At 34.7% G+C, this 15,992-nt stretch overlaps 1 protein-coding gene across 18 annotated transcripts in view; it reads right to left on the minus strand.

Moving 5' to 3' along the window:
• Nucleotides 1-15,992, minus strand: part of KCNMA1 (potassium calcium-activated channel subfamily M alpha 1) — a 410,890-nt gene that overhangs the window by 177,455 nt on the left and 217,443 nt on the right. For all 18 annotated transcript variants that reach the window (XM_068139897.1, XM_068139896.1, XM_068139895.1 and 15 more), the window contains exons 4-5: nucleotides 7,200-7,293; nucleotides 4,993-5,104 (exon numbers count right to left, since the gene is read on the minus strand). In XM_068139897.1, coding sequence (XP_067995998.1) covers nucleotides 4,993-5,104; nucleotides 7,200-7,293 — 206 coding nt within the window. The remainder of the gene's footprint in view (nucleotides 1-4,992; nucleotides 5,105-7,199; nucleotides 7,294-15,992) is intronic.

Here is a 15,992-nt window from a genome sequence, read left to right on the forward strand (position 1 = left end):
AATTATCAGAGTGCTTCTTTGCATAAGTAGAACTAAGGTAGTGCAGTGCTCCAAGTTCCATCAAAACATGTATGTTTTCCAACAGGAATTTTGTTCTGCAGATTCAAATATGGTTACAGACTGATTTGTCAAGAGAGGTTATGACAAAAAAGACTACAGTGTATCGAAGCAAATGTTTTCATGCCACAGACTTTTAACTAAAGCTTCATCTTGAAGGAGACTTCCTGGATAGCCAGGTGGCACTCACACTATCAGTGTAACTGTCTTAAGACATTCCTTTTTCTTCCAAGCTATCTATCTCTTTTGACAGAGGGAATACAATTTCACTCTGACTCACAAAATTATATGAATGTCTACCAGAGATATTGGAGACAGTCTTCTAAGACCAGCAACTGATACTGAGACCACAAGCCTCATCCGAAACTGAGATAACAGGATTTGGAGAAAATGTGAGCAAGAATCCCCTCTTTTTCACAGTTATGCTAATCACCACAGTGAGAGACCTGTTCTCTATGTTTTTCACGTGTCTATGTTTGTATCTGTTGTCCATCTTCTTTACCCCATTGTAAATCTGGAACTGGTTTCTGACAAAAAACAGCATAGCTGCAGCAGCATATACTGACATGGGTGTCAGGGGAAAAGGATGAAAAAAACTTCCTAAAAATAGAATGTATTGGGAATCAGTTTCTATTGGTTAAAACCGTGTACAGTAGAGTAGATGAAGCATATGGCCAGGAAAAGGAAATGGACTGTGGTTTGTATCTTTAATTTCTGTCATTCAGCAATATGAGATACTACCAAATTCATATATTAGGCTTTATTTAAATCACTGTAGTTCTAAGGTTGATTGTTCCTCATTCACATGTCCTTGTAAATGTGAACCCAAGATCATATTTCACCTGTGTCATCTTCCTCTAACAACAGCATCCTGCCAAGGCAACTTTTTCTCAAAAGAGTCCGCTTATAAAGTCAGTATTTCCTTTTTCAAAAGCATACAAGTACATGATAAAAAACTTTTCAGTTATTTGAATTGCCTTTTCTATACTAGAAGATAGAATACCAGTTTTAAGTGATTAAGTAGAGTGTTTGTAAGTCATTGCACAATATAACTCCAAGATGTTCATTTGTTGCAGGGCTCGCCAGCTTGGGACACTGCAAGCTATCCAAAGAAATGAAGATCTGAATCTGAAACTTAGCTATGATACTCAAATCATGATGACTTTTTGTTAAAAAAAAATAAAATATTTTTACCAAAGCATTGTTTCTCCCATTGCAATTTTTTTGTTTTCACCCAACAACTTTTTTAGCCTACCTTCACTCAGAATATAAAGACAGTATCCAGACTCAGCAATGCACTGTTTGCTTGAAATCAGATCTCAAAATTACCTGTAAAATCTCAAGAGCAAGAAACTCCACCCTTTCTGTTATCATTCTTCCCTTCACTCCATAGAATCTTGCACTTGAAGTGGAGAATTATACTTCTATCACTATCAGAAAGTTTCCTTCCTGTACTGTGTTGTGCAAAAAAATATCTATCATATGACAAAGCATAGCTTTAGTTTACGTGTCAATATCTACACAAATGTCACTATTTGAAGAAGAGTGTTGGAAAAACATCAGAAAACACATTGATATTCATATCTGCAGAGTTTTATGTCAGAGTACACAACTTTGTATACCAAATGTCAAAGTAATGTATATATTGAAGTACAGGTTACTTTTTTCTTCCTATTATTTCAATACCATATAGATCATTCCATGTGCCAACTGTGTTCTGCTCATGTACTTCCTTTTCCTATAGTACCCTATGCTAGCAAAAATGATACCCCAGAAATTCTAATGGATTTATCAAATCTAAAAAATTTCATATTTTGAAGGTTTGAAGTTATGTTGTGCCTACCACTGTATTTTAGACAGTGATCACCCTACCGATCCCAGAAACCTTTTGATGGAAAAGCAACATCTAATCATTCTTGCATGTTGAATTTTGTTTGCATTATGGAATCTAGGTGAAGGACTAGGTTTGAACCCAAATACTGATTACAAATTTTTATTCAGAATCAGCATTTTGAGATACTAAAATATATTTTATGACAACTGAAAGCACAAAAAAAAAAGTAGCAGGAAAGGTGGAAGGCTTCACATGCTAAGAGTTACATATAAGTGAATGGTGGCATTTTTGAACTAGTGTAAGAAAAGGAAAAAATCCAATTGCTTCCAACTATAGTACATTAAAAGATTATACATTCAGACCACACGTCCTCTGCTATACTTTACATCTTTCAATGAGCATTTAATGCTCCAAAGGCAAAGTTTATTTTTTATTTAGGATGGTGTGATTTTTTAAAAATACTTTTTAAACTGTGTGCTCATAGTTTATTATCAGTTAGCTAAACCAGGACAGTTCTTATGAAATCAGGACTCCAAAGAGCCACATTCTGGTGACTTTCATTCTGCCTAGTACTCAGATGAACTCATCACAGATGACTGATACCAATCAACACTGAAATAAACTGGAAAGACCCTCATGTTTAATATGTACCAGACAATACCATGTATTTATCTGAGCTCCTAAATTATCTTGAAACTTAAAGCATATAAAGGAATTCTGCTTAATCAGTAACAAATTCTTAAAACATTCAAAGGATTATTGGGATACACTGAACCCATACCTGTTAAATGATTTTCATTTGCCTAAGATCAAGCACTCTCTATTCACTCACCTCTCTAAAAGGCTAACCTTGGTGCAAACCCTCTTTCCACAGAGACATGATACAGAAACGAGAAGTTACAAACTCTGAAGGATATCTCTTTCAATTCTAAAAATTATGTAATAGGGAAAATAGGCATCTAACCTGAAACTGTAACTAATATCATTCAAACATCTTCCCTTCCCTTCCACTCACACATCTAGTCCTGCCACTGTATTATCCACAACTACGTCCAAAGTATTTGAGCTCCAGAGGCAGAGTAAATTTTGCCATTTCTTTAAAAGGTGCCAAGGAATAGAAAACATTCATTAATACACTTCAGCATCTCAACACTTTCACAGCATCTCCAAATAATAACTTCCTGATCTAGATTACACCTATGCCAGGAACTCCAATAAATCTTGAACTGGTCAATTATTTTACTAAGCATGATTTTCCCTAAAGAGAAAACCCCTTTAGAATAAACCTAGTGGAAGCAGGTGCAAAGCTCAAACATTGTAAATATAATCCTAAAATGATTACATTAAAAATTAAAGAAAAAATTAAAAATCTGTGCCTCAGCAGGGGTTAAATCTCTCAGAAGGATTCCATGAGAAAACAGGTAAATTGATTTTATAAACAAGAAATCCTTTCAATTCTATGAGTAAGTACAAGGTTTAACTCTGCTGGCAAAACGACATAAATCTTGTAAAAACTATCCAGCAGAAACTGCTAAATGGGTAAATTCATTATTTCTGTTGGCACTGTTAATTAGATTGCTGTGTCACCATGAGTCAGTCAATTATGCAGTCACTTTAATAAAGGGTTATTTGTCTTACATAATTACCTCTTTGCCTCATTTACCAAATTTTGCGGGTTTCCTAGTTTTTCATTTCAAATTACTCTTCTATAGATTCTGTGATTATAGTTTCTGATCTCAGATTGTTTTTACCACCAACAATTTTAATACCAAAGTTATAGGAAACTCTTAAATCACATTCAAGTATGAAAATACATCTCTTTAAAATAATTCAAATAATCTGGGATTGAATTACAGCTAGTGAAATCAGCAATTTTCTTTTAAGCATGAGTTTGTTTTATATTTACATACCTTCACTTTATTTTATTTCCTATCATAATATGGAAATGTATGAGCTTTTCTCCCTCAGAAAGCATTACATAGTTTTATGTATTCAGCAGAAGTAAGTGATGAAGACAATAATCACATGAGGATCCATACTGAACTATTCTCACTGTTTTATCACTTTCTTCTTTGGCATATTAATAATCACAGATTTATATAGAACTCTAATGTGTGTGCATTATACATTGAGCAATCTGGTTGGGTTTTTCCCAACAACAATTCATCAACAATTTTTGCATCTTTACACTCCTGTATCAAGTTGAAAATATAGCAGTATAAAGAAATAGTTCCTTTATTTTCCCTTCTATGTGAAACATTTTAAATGACCACTTTCTTTAGTTCCCAGGAATAAGTGCCTGTATTTCTGGAGAAATGGATTGGCAAATGGTGATGTTTCATATGGTGCCTAAATACATAGCATTTACGAAGTATGCCATTTGTAGGTTTTACCTTCATTTTACTTAACCAGAGAGAATATGCAATTTCTGCAAGAAACAATATGTTGCATTACGGGTACTCTTGAGTTAATTTGTCTGCATTGCTTCATTTTTTATTCTCTATTACATATAGCATTTTTTTTCTAATGTACTTCTACCCTGTATAGGTACATCATCTTTGCTCAAGCACATTAAACAGGTTGGTAGCCATCTTACGTATTTGCCACTCACAAGTTTCTAACTACATGATAGCTAAGCCCAGCAGGTATCTAAACAAGTTTTCCAAATATATTGTTTCAGTGCTTTTAAAATTTACCTACATTGGCTCAAAATGTGAAAAAAAATTATTGGTACAGCAATTCATGGCAACCCAGTGCAGTACATTAATGGTCTGAATGACTCGTTCAGGTTGTAAGCTGAGACAACTACATAAAATTCACAGTTCTAGCCAAAACAGACTCATGTTATACAGTACATTCAAATTGGAGCTCATCACCACTTAGAGTAGGAGATTGTATTAATGAAGCAAGAACAAAATGGATTTAAGTGCTGTTTCTGACATAAACCCGCCTGTCTCCTGACATGGCAAATTCATTGCAAAGCCAACCTTGGAAACATTCTGCCATACATGATATCACAACATGAAGAAATTCTCCATCCAAATGTTCAAAGTTTAAGTACTTTTATAACAGAAATTAAAAGAAAATATTGTTTTACTCACCAAGCCAACTTCTGTTTAAATATACTGACACAAACACTGGAGGAACCGTGAAGAAATCTACTACTGAATTAACTTCTAGCCAAAACCATAGCTTGTCATTAGCTGCTATGAACTGAAAAAGAAAAAAAACAACAGATGATGGGATGAAAGAATCAGATTGTGCTGATGGTGGTTTCAAATCTGTGCAATATTTTCCATTCTAAAATATTAAACTCCAAAGTTAGTAAAGAAGTGACTGATGCTTTAGGTCAGTTCAGACAAAACAACATGTGTCACCACAAAATCTTCCTTGTGCACTGCTTGGTAACAGATCATTTATATGATGAGTTGTAATATCTGTACTAGAACACATTTTCTCTGCATTTTAACAACATATCAATAACATTACAAAAGTATAGATATATCACCTTTGCTGTAGCACACCAAATATGTTGGTAGCAGTCTTATTGTGTATTTCCTGTTCTCAAGTTTCTAAACACAAGATAGTTTACAAAGAGTCTCATTATGATCCTGCCCAGCGGTAATCACCAGATGACTTTTACAAGGCATAATTCAAGCCTAAGGTCATTTCTCTTTCCTGACCACAAAATCAGTGTAGGGAATACTGGCAAACTTAGACAACAAATGAGACCAAACTACTATTCACATTCAGGTAATAATTAAAACACATGCTTTTATACACACAAATAAAAGAATTATCTCATCTCAGATATTTAACAGAAAATTTTACTCATGTTAATCTTAAAACATAGACTAAGAAAATTCAAAACACTGCCTGTTTCTTAACTACTGACTATATGCCCTGTCTCTTTTTCAAAGAAAATACTGGCGTTCTCTATCCACTTAATCTACTTGGCTTTAGAATTACTTTAAAAAGTTAACAGAAAATTTTTATGGTGCATACAAACTTTGCTGGAATCCCAGATACAGTATTAGAATGGGGACCCTACTGATACCAAGAATGTTGAAATCATACATAAGAAGAAGACAGACAATAGGAGCAGCATTTGCCTTGGAAAAGAGTCAAACCCCAAAATAAACTGACATTTTGTTGGTCTGTATTTACCGAATAGTAATGCTCCAGCTTGAAAACCATAGAAAAATATCCAGTTTCAGCAGAAGCTTTCTATTCACTTGTGTTGAATTTAAAAGGAGTCAAAATATTCAGAAGTAAAAGCTCTTTAAGATGTCATACCAGTATTTTCATAATCTGCAATTTACCTTTCCATAGTGCACAACCTTTATGCTTTCAAACAGGTTAAGGGGTGTTATCCAACAATTGAAACAAAGTTGTTGTTTTTCGTTTGAAACTAAAAGTGAAAAAGGTGCTCCAGCAGTTCATCCCACATACTAGAACTGCTAAAGTGAGTTGAGTCTCCAGGATCTGCACTCTACAGTACTCTCTGGACAAAGAAAGATCAGGAGGCCATACTTGCATCAAATTATAAGATCAATATGTCAGGCCTTCTGCTCACATGAGGTTTTTCTTGTGGTTCTACTGTATTTGAGGCATTTTCCCCTGATTTTCCAGCTAACAATAAATGTATTTTTTAAAAAACAAGAAAGCCCAACAAGCAACAAAAAACCCCAAAACACCCCAAGAGTTTGAACTGAGAGCATTACCAGCCCAAACTTTTTCATGTAATTGTTTCAGATATCCAGACTTTTAGATCCTGACACAGCATTACTGGATTTTCAGAAAGAGATAAGTATATTCTAAGGATATACATTTCAGTATGCTAACTAGTATTTACCTCTGCAAAAGAAATAAATGCTTCTTCAAAGCATTCCTCAGTAGCTTGGGAAACTGGATGTACATAAAAGTGTATACAGCAGCTCTACCAGCTTTTATCTCAATCTTCAACTGCCCAAGACATATCTAGCCGCAGAGGAAGGGATCCAGTATTCACTAGGCTGGCTGAGGTAGTTATCACTCAATTGAGAATACTGAAACTAGATTTAGCATCACTGACCAGCACTTTCCACCACACAAGAACATTCTGGAACAGACAGCTTGGTCTAGTCTCCTTGGTAATCCTAGGTACTTAGTAGTATTGCCTAAATGTTCTCATCAAATGCTTTGCTCATGGAATTTAGAAACTACTTTATTTTTGTCCAGACATTTTAAAGTCAGCCCATATTCAAAGACTCTCTCTAATTAGCTATGTTCCTTCTCTGTCTCATGCTATCAAAGATACACTACTTACACGCAGGCCGAAGTAGAGTAGGAAGAACACATTGAAAGCCATGTCGATCTGTAATGTGAAATCTTTGTAGAAATTCTGGCAAGATTCTATTGGGCTATTTGAAAGAAAAAGAAATCAGAGTAAATTAATCAGTATATCAGTTTCTAGTGTACTGAAATTTTTATGCATTTCATTAAAGACCTTGATTCAGAAATCACAGCTCTGTTTTCCAGTTGTTTACAAGATACAAGCAAGCATTTGAAGTTAATTCATTCAGTTAGTCATTCATACAGTCTTTATATTCACCTGTTCAGGTAATATGTGAGAATTAACATGCAGGTACCTTTAAGAAGGGACAAGCAGGAGAATACCTGAGGATTCCTTAGCCCCATATTAACCCTTAAAGAACTGACTTCTTTCTATAGGAGACATAGCTATGATACTTTAGCAGCAAGCCTAACAAGCACAAAGTCACAGTGAAACATTACACATTCTTAGTTGATGTAATTACATGAAACCTTAAAAGAAAAGTAGTTGCTCAGGAATATATTACCCATTAGCAATCTAGGGTACTTAGTCTTGTAGAATCCCTTGTTTGTAAGAAGTTGGTTTGGGCTAGTTTGGGTTTTTTTCCCTTTTTCTCACTTCTTTTTTGTGTATAGCTATTTAATGTACTTTATGTACAACACTAAGAACCAAGTATAAAAGCAGCATAGACTGCTGGTAAAGTTAAATAACAAAATAATTGAGAAATTTGAAGCAGTACTCTAAGGGTTAATTTCTGCATGCAGGTTAATTTAAATACCTTTGTGTGTGTCAGGCAGCCATTGCAAATTCTAGCTTATTATATTGTGCTTTATTTAACAGTGAGACAAGTCCAAGGCATACCCTATACAAACTGGTACTTAATACTTTTATCTGAGAAAGAAGGTAATTTCCAAAAGTATGATCAGTGATTTATTTGTGAGGTATCTAAAATCGGTTGGTGAAGCCACAGAACAATATTGAAATCACAGACAAAACTGAAAGTTGTCCCAATATATGCTGATGTATATACTATATATACATAATGTCCCACCATATATACATATATATACATACATATATTGCAAATGATCATGCATTCATCACAACTATAGTAAGTGAAAACTAGAACATAGAAAATCTGATCATTTGGCACCCCGGAAAAATATTCTGTTAGGAAAGAAGAAATTCTTTGGCTTCCCAAGTCAAATAAATCACTGAATGCGAACATAATACCAGTTAGTATAGCAGTAGCTCTCCAAATATAATGCTAGACTGTTCAACAAGCAAGAGTCTATGCGTTATGAATGTAAGTTACCTAATTGAAGGCATAAAGGAAATTACCTGGGCTACCAGGTCATTACTCATGCAGCCAAATTTTCCATTCCTTGTATACATTACAGGTCAAACAAGTTAAGTACAGCATGCCCTTTCCTCTCTTTAGATGCATGAAAGTATACAGCAAAATTCTCCTTGATGTACAAAAGCTATATTTTATGAAGCTTCAGTGCTAGAGATTACAGTAAAATTACATTAAAATTACTTTTTAAGCTATCTGCAGTCATTGAAGTTATGAAACATTTCTGTTATTGTTCAAACAAAATTGATTAAGAAAAGCAGGCAAAAGGGAAGAGAAGCCAAATGTTAACATACAGGACAGAAGACAACACCTCATACTTTACAAATAACGTGGATGTAATTTGAGAACCCAACAGGATAATTTTCCATATGCCATTACTGAGAACAAAGGTTTTTCTCAAAATAAGGTAGGCTATGCACTGAGCCACTATGCATCACAGGAAACACAGGAGAAGCAGAATGAACAACCCTGCACCAACCCAGAGGCTTGAACACTTAATTCCACGTTAAGTTCCTGTAAAAGCTGCAGAAATCTACTGAAGCTAATGGCATTCCACAGATTTATAACTAGGATAGAGAGAGCTTCATTATCTTCCTTTCCACAGTTATTTTAGTACTTGTCATGATTGTTAGGTAAGGTCAGCTATGTTGCAGCAAACTACTGCACTTTTGTACCATGGTCTTTTACAAAAACCTACAAGATCTGAAATTAGCTAAACCAAAACAAAACTTCATCTTGTTTGCAAACCACTTAGCACACTAGACCATAATCCTTCATGTCAGAGATGATCTCTCAGGTTTTGTTACTCAGTTTTAAGGCAAACAAAAGGTCCTTTAGTTTTGGTCTGGTTCTGTGGGTTTTTTTTTAATGATACTTTTGTCAGAAAGGCATGTGACTACAGCTAAAGAAAGTATTATTTATGCTCACAGGTTGCATTACACAAGATTTAAAATTTTCCAATTTAAATTTTGGTGACATTCTTCAGTTTGGAATTTTTTTTTCATCAGTAGCACACATATGAGCTAAGAAAAAAATATGGCCACTAGTGTTTATCATTGCACCATTCAGGCTGCTGCAGAAAGGAAGCCAGTTTGAACCTCCTCTTTACACCAAGTTTCCCAAAACCAGAAGCGTTCTAGTTCTTAAGAGCTCCAGACAGTGTGCTGAGGTCTCCATGACTAATAATGTATTAACTGGTTTAAAGTAAAATCAACTTGTCCTATGGAATTTCAGCCCTTTAGATCAGCAAAGTTTTCCCTTTTGAAGGAAGTAACAGACTGTTAGAAATGCTTTTATTACTCTTCCATGTAAGCAGGCTTTGTTCTAAGTGTTGTTTGATGCATTTCTATTGCTAAACCCCAGAATAAAATACACTAAAATCAATGGACTACACATTACAATAGCAATGATCAGAAAGATTTAACATAACTGGATATAAATTACAGAATCACAGAATTTTAGAGGTTGGAAGGGACCTCAAGAGATCAAGTCCAATAGCCCTGACAGTAGCTGGATCATCCAGGGTAGTCTGCACAGGAATGCATCCAGATAACTCTAAATGCAGTATTTATGTGTGCCATATATGCATATATGATGCTTTGAAAGAGCCTCATTAATTTGCTACACAAAACTTGGGGGGGGGGGGAACAAAGGGGGAAAAAAAACCACACCGAACTTACTGTAGCCATGACAACTTCTGTTTTGAAAATAAAACCTCATAGCACTAATTTTATTTAGCCTAACATAGGGGCATCTTGCTGATATTATATCAAGGTGTATAGTTCCCCTTTGCCTTGCCATCTTTTCATGTAAATAAAGTAAATGCTACAATCATGCCTGGGTCACACAAGCAAGACTTGAGACTGACAGTTTTGTTCAGGTCAACATTTACATCAAGTCATCATTTGCTGAAACTGCGTGCTCTGTCCTTCAATTCAATACAAAAATTGCATCTAGAGTGGACAGTGTACTTAGTTCACCTAACCAGACAGACAGAGCCTTATTTGATTCTTCACGCACAGTCAGACTACACTGCTGATTTTCTTCCTTCCCCTCCTGCTTTTTAAACGCTGCTTTCATTTCATATTCACATTACATCCATTTACTTATCCTGTTCATTATTACAGTATTTTTATAGTAATATGAGTAGTTATAAAGCCCAGTTATACAGGTATCACAGACAAACTAGTCTTGTGAGCAAGAGTGATTACAAGAGACGTAATAAAATTACTCCAGTTAAACTTTGCACAGATGGAGCAAAATTTTCACAGTGTGTTCCAGCATCCTTTAAACACTTCTCACAACCAACATTGAAGCAACACTTTACATGACACTTATATCACAGCTGAACAAATGATCAAACCCTTTCTCTCTTCAAAAGAATTCACTGCTGTTTAAATAACTACATTGGTCACAAGTTTATTTCATGTATTTATTATTCTCAGTTATTTCTGCTTCATTTGAAATGGTTCTACTGGGATTATGCTTTGAATAGCCATAGAATGAGCATGAGGGGACAAAATACAGCACTCATTTTAATATTTCCTGAAATAGTTTGTGAGATTATTAATATGAAGGTTCACACAAAAGCAGTCTTGAAAGAGTACTTCCAGGATTCTGTAACTGCAAGAGTTGAAAGTATCTTGAGTGTTTTCTCTTGTATCATTTGACCCCTTGACAGGAGCTGTAAAGCCCATATTTCCAGCTTCAGATCAAAGCCTTGACATGATTTATCAATGCCACAGTATAATCACTGCCATTATGACCACACAGAAGTAAGGGGAAGATATTCTATGTTCATTCAGACTTTAGGCCAGCTTTGCAATCATCGTGACATCTATCAATCATTTTGCACAAAAATAGCCCACAATAATAAGAAAGGTTGGACACCCAGTTTGGCATCTGAAACATACAACTGGCATCCAAATAGAACTTAAAGTTCCCTGTTCTGTCTAAGGAAGTGAACTCCTGAATTTTTGGCACATATCACACCAGTCTGCTCCTTATATTTTTGCCTTTTTTTAATAACAAGGTTTGCAAAGACTTAGACGGATGCAAATTTGTGTCTATGAATAACTGTATATCAAAACACAAAATACTGATTTTTAAGACATATTAATCTAGTTAAATTTTGCAAAGTGTTTCAAAGATAAAAAGTTTTATGCAAAAGGAAAAAAACACCACAAAAAATCTTCAGGAACTTATGTCAGTATCATACCATAGCTGCTACATCTTTGGAACTTTAAGAAGTTACTGCAAAAGAAGTAATTAATCAGAGGATTGTCCCAATTTACAGTTTTAATCTTCTGAGGGGTGGTACAAATGCTAAATCCATTACTGAAATTAGATAAACTAAATTTAAGTTCTTAATTTTATATAGAATATAAAATTGAAAAAATTTTGAAGAAAAAATACTACAAGCTTAAGGGGCCTGAGAAAGACAAACAACTACCTGACAATACGAAAAATTAGGGAGCTTTTTATTTCCTTTGCTCATGGCAGTTTTTAGATTTGTGGTAGGTTGAAATTTCCCCCCCAGCATTAACTCCCAGTGTTTGGGTTTTTGTTTTTTTTAAACTATATTGCTTTACTCAGAGCTCCACCAAAATATTATTTATATACAAATCCAAATTTTACAAAGTTTATGACATGGTAGTGTCTATTTTTACTCCTTTCATACATATTTATAACAGTATAACAAAAGAAAAACTAATGGGCTTATGGTTAGGCTTTTTAACTGTGTTTCAATGATGTAGTACTGAAACAAAACTAAAGAAAAAGCCAGATGTATCTTTTGGTCAGAGCAATGTCCATTTGATGCAGAATACTTTCTGTACCTTTGACCATGGTTTAGTTGTACAGCTCAGAGAGGAATAAGCAGTTAATATCATCTCTTCTGAAACAGGCATGAACATAGACCAAAATTATAAACATGAATGCATATCAAATGTCAACCTAGTAAAATAACTATCATAACTGAAATAAATCAGGAAGAATAGATGAGAATCAACAGTGTCGGGCAAGCATCTCAGAGTGATAGTAATTTTCTTACACCAAATGGCTTTCATTTATTAATCAAGATTGCCCCACATTGAAAAAAGTAAAAAATTCTTCTGCCTTGGAAAGTGACTCAATTTAGAGTTGACTCTTTGAGTCATAACCTCAATAAGCTAATTGATTTTTTGATGGCAAATGCCTTCCAATTTACTTCACTTTCCTTTGACATGATGTGGTCTGCCACCAGGGAACTTCTTCTACTAGCATTTTCAGTTAGAACTGCAGGATACTTACGAAGATTTAAGTTGGCTCCTTCCCCAAAAAGGAATAACAGCCAGTTAGATCAGAAAAATATTTTAGTGAAGGCAAGGGGATAAGCCACTTTGCCTGTAGCAGAAGTTCAGTGTTATCTGCCTTCACATCTCTGCATCTTACAATCATAAAACTCCTCAGGATCCCTAGCTACAGATATTTTCTAAGACATTCTGCATGCCTGGAGCTAGTGAGTGAAGCAGGAACAACCCCTTTCTCACTGGATACTGCAGATGGCTATGACTTGATAGCCACAGATGATGCTGTGACTATCTCCTGCATCTTCTTGTCATTGATAAAGATTTATTTAAATATTTTTTGACTACTCAACCTCTCACATCTAAATTCCTAGCTAACTGTTTCTCCTATGCACACACATGTAACCCTGCCAGAGAACTTTTTGTTCCCAACATGTTTCAGTGTCAAATGCTGAAGCTTCTCTTTTACACTCATAGCCAAGATGGTGATCAGACTTGGTTGCCTCTCTCTCTCACCTTTTTAACTTGCACCTTCCTCCCATCTGGACTATATGTTGCCTATTAATTTGTCCTCTTCCTCAAAAAAGCTTCACAGAAATATTCCTGCATAATTTTGTAGGACTTTGCAAAGTACCTTTCTTTAATTCTGTCTTTCCTTTGCTTAACGAATTAAACTGTATTTCTCTTTCTAGACACAACTCCTTGAATTCATCACGTGATGAATACGCTTTGGATTACTCTGTCTTACTGTCTTATTTCCAAATCCATTCTTGCCGTGTCTACAGGCGGAGTGGCCTCCCTTCCTCACTTTGAGAGGCATCTTTCTCTTTCACATTCCTTTTGAAAATACATTGCTGACTTGAGGCTCATACATACTAAGTCACTTTTGAATTATATCAATGATCAGTATCCTCTTTATTCAATTTTAAAGCAAACAAGTAAAATATAAATCTGATAAAAACAAATTATGAATTAACACATAATGTGAAATAAAGTTATCGTCTAAGATTTCTTAGACTGTTGCTTAATCTACATGTTATCAATTGAAAGCACCATAAGGGAGCTGCTCTACAGGGGGGGAAAAAAAAAGTAGGAACAGCACAAATGCCTGTCTTTACTTCCCTTTCCTAATTCATACGACAACATATTCTGTCATTCTTTTTGAAGTCTGACAGACCACAAACTGGCATTAGAAAATTACCCTTCTATTTCTCACCTAATTAAAGAATGCATCATGACTCATCTGTTCTGCAGATGCCTTCCACAACTAAGTACTTCTATATTCTCTCCCAAGCACACAAGCTTTTAGATACATCTGGTGTAAAATGAAAAAAAAAATAAAAATAAAATCCACTGACAGTAGAAACAAGCAACAACAAAACCAGATTAATCAGTCACACACTGATACAACAGCATTATTTAGTAAAGATTTCTGTGAGAAACATTGTTTTTCCTTACAGCACTTTCATTTTTCTGGATCACATGGCAAAAGGAAGGAGTATAAAAATGGGATGCTTTCAGTAGTGGACAGAACACAGAGCATGTGCTTTTTTGCAAAACACACCATTAGGGTCTTCATTTGGCTTAAGATAACTGCATTTCATAAGGTTTGCTGAGAACCAGACAGCTAAGTAGGAAGAGTGTATTATTCTATTTAGCATGAGATATTTTAATTGCTTACTATAAGCTGAAAACACTGTCAACTATAAATAGCGCTACATTACCTTGACAGAATCTCTTTGAAGACAAGTCAGTTTTAAGAGAGCAACAGAGAAACAATGCAGGGATCACCATTTCAATCAAAGGCTTTTGAGTGAGACTACTAACATATTAAAGAATAAGACACCAGCATTCTGCTTCAAATAATGTTATATTCTTTAATATTCTTTATCAATGTATCAAGGAGTAATAAGTTGTTGTAGCTGCTTTCTCTCCAGGAAACAGAAAATAATTGGTGACATGAAAATGCAAACACATCATATGATGCTGCAAAAAGAATACTAATCCCTTTTCCATGTTGACATTGAATTGAACAAATGGAAAAGTACCAAGTTTATGAGAAGTATACTAGAAGCAAAAAAACTGTTCCAGTTAACCAACGTAGTTAAACACTGGAATAAGTTTGTAGGAAGAATGGTCAATCTGAGATTCTTAAAACAGTGTTAAGTAGTTTTCAGACTTGGATATATAGATTCATAGTCCTTGAATTTATATGCATCAGTAGAATGATCTACACATGGGATATTCTAAAATCTTCTGCAGGAGAGGGTCTACAAATCATTGATCCCTTATATAAGTGCTTGATTAAATTAATTTATGTAGTCACTCCTATCTTGCACCTGAAGAGTGACTTCCTAAGACTCCTTGCTCTATTTTATCTGATTTTGTTTTGCAGCTGCTGTCTCCTAGAACTACTCATAGGTGCTTTTAACATTTACTATTTGCTTTCCTCAATCTCAAATTTTCAACAGCCCACCATCATCATTTGTTTCCAACTCTAACTACTCCTCCATCTCAGTGCCTTTTAATTACCTTACCTTTGCTTTTTTAAATTGTCCATCATCTGACTGCACTCTGAAAAATCACTTATGATCTTCAAAAATGTATACCTACCCTATTAGATCCTAAATTAAAATTAGTATTTTTTTCTTTTGTGCATCACCATAAAATTGAGCTCTAATTTTATTCTTGATATGCATAATAGATTACTCCAGATGACTGAGTATTCTTTCATATATTTCTTGCATCTTTACAGACTACAATTTTAAAAAGATGATCTTGTCCTATGAAATGTAGTCTAAATTGAACTATCCTGACTGCAAATTAATGTCTTTTCCAAAATTCCTTTCTGCAATACTTTAATGAAATTATCTATTATCTAGCTATTACTGAGTAGTCGTAAACTTGAACTTAAGCTGCATTATTTTACCTAAATGTCAGTGAATAATGTAATCAAGCAACCAAAGCTGGAAGTACTGCAAATGGTATAAGATTGACATTACATTATTGGATCAGGCTTTTTGTCAGGCTTTTTAGTGCATGCAACCAAATCTATTGTTATCCATAAAAAGCTACCCACATTGTGTTAATGGTAATTCTAATGCAGTCCAAATAAACAATTACACCAAGCAGGAAATATTGTTT

The sequence above is a fragment of the Melanerpes formicivorus genome, unplaced genomic scaffold, assembly GCF_026170545.1.
Source record: "Melanerpes formicivorus ecotype bairdi unplaced genomic scaffold, bMelFor1.0.p_v2 SCAF_6, whole genome shotgun sequence".
NCBI classification, from domain to species: Eukaryota; Metazoa; Chordata; class Aves; order Piciformes; family Picidae; genus Melanerpes; species Melanerpes formicivorus.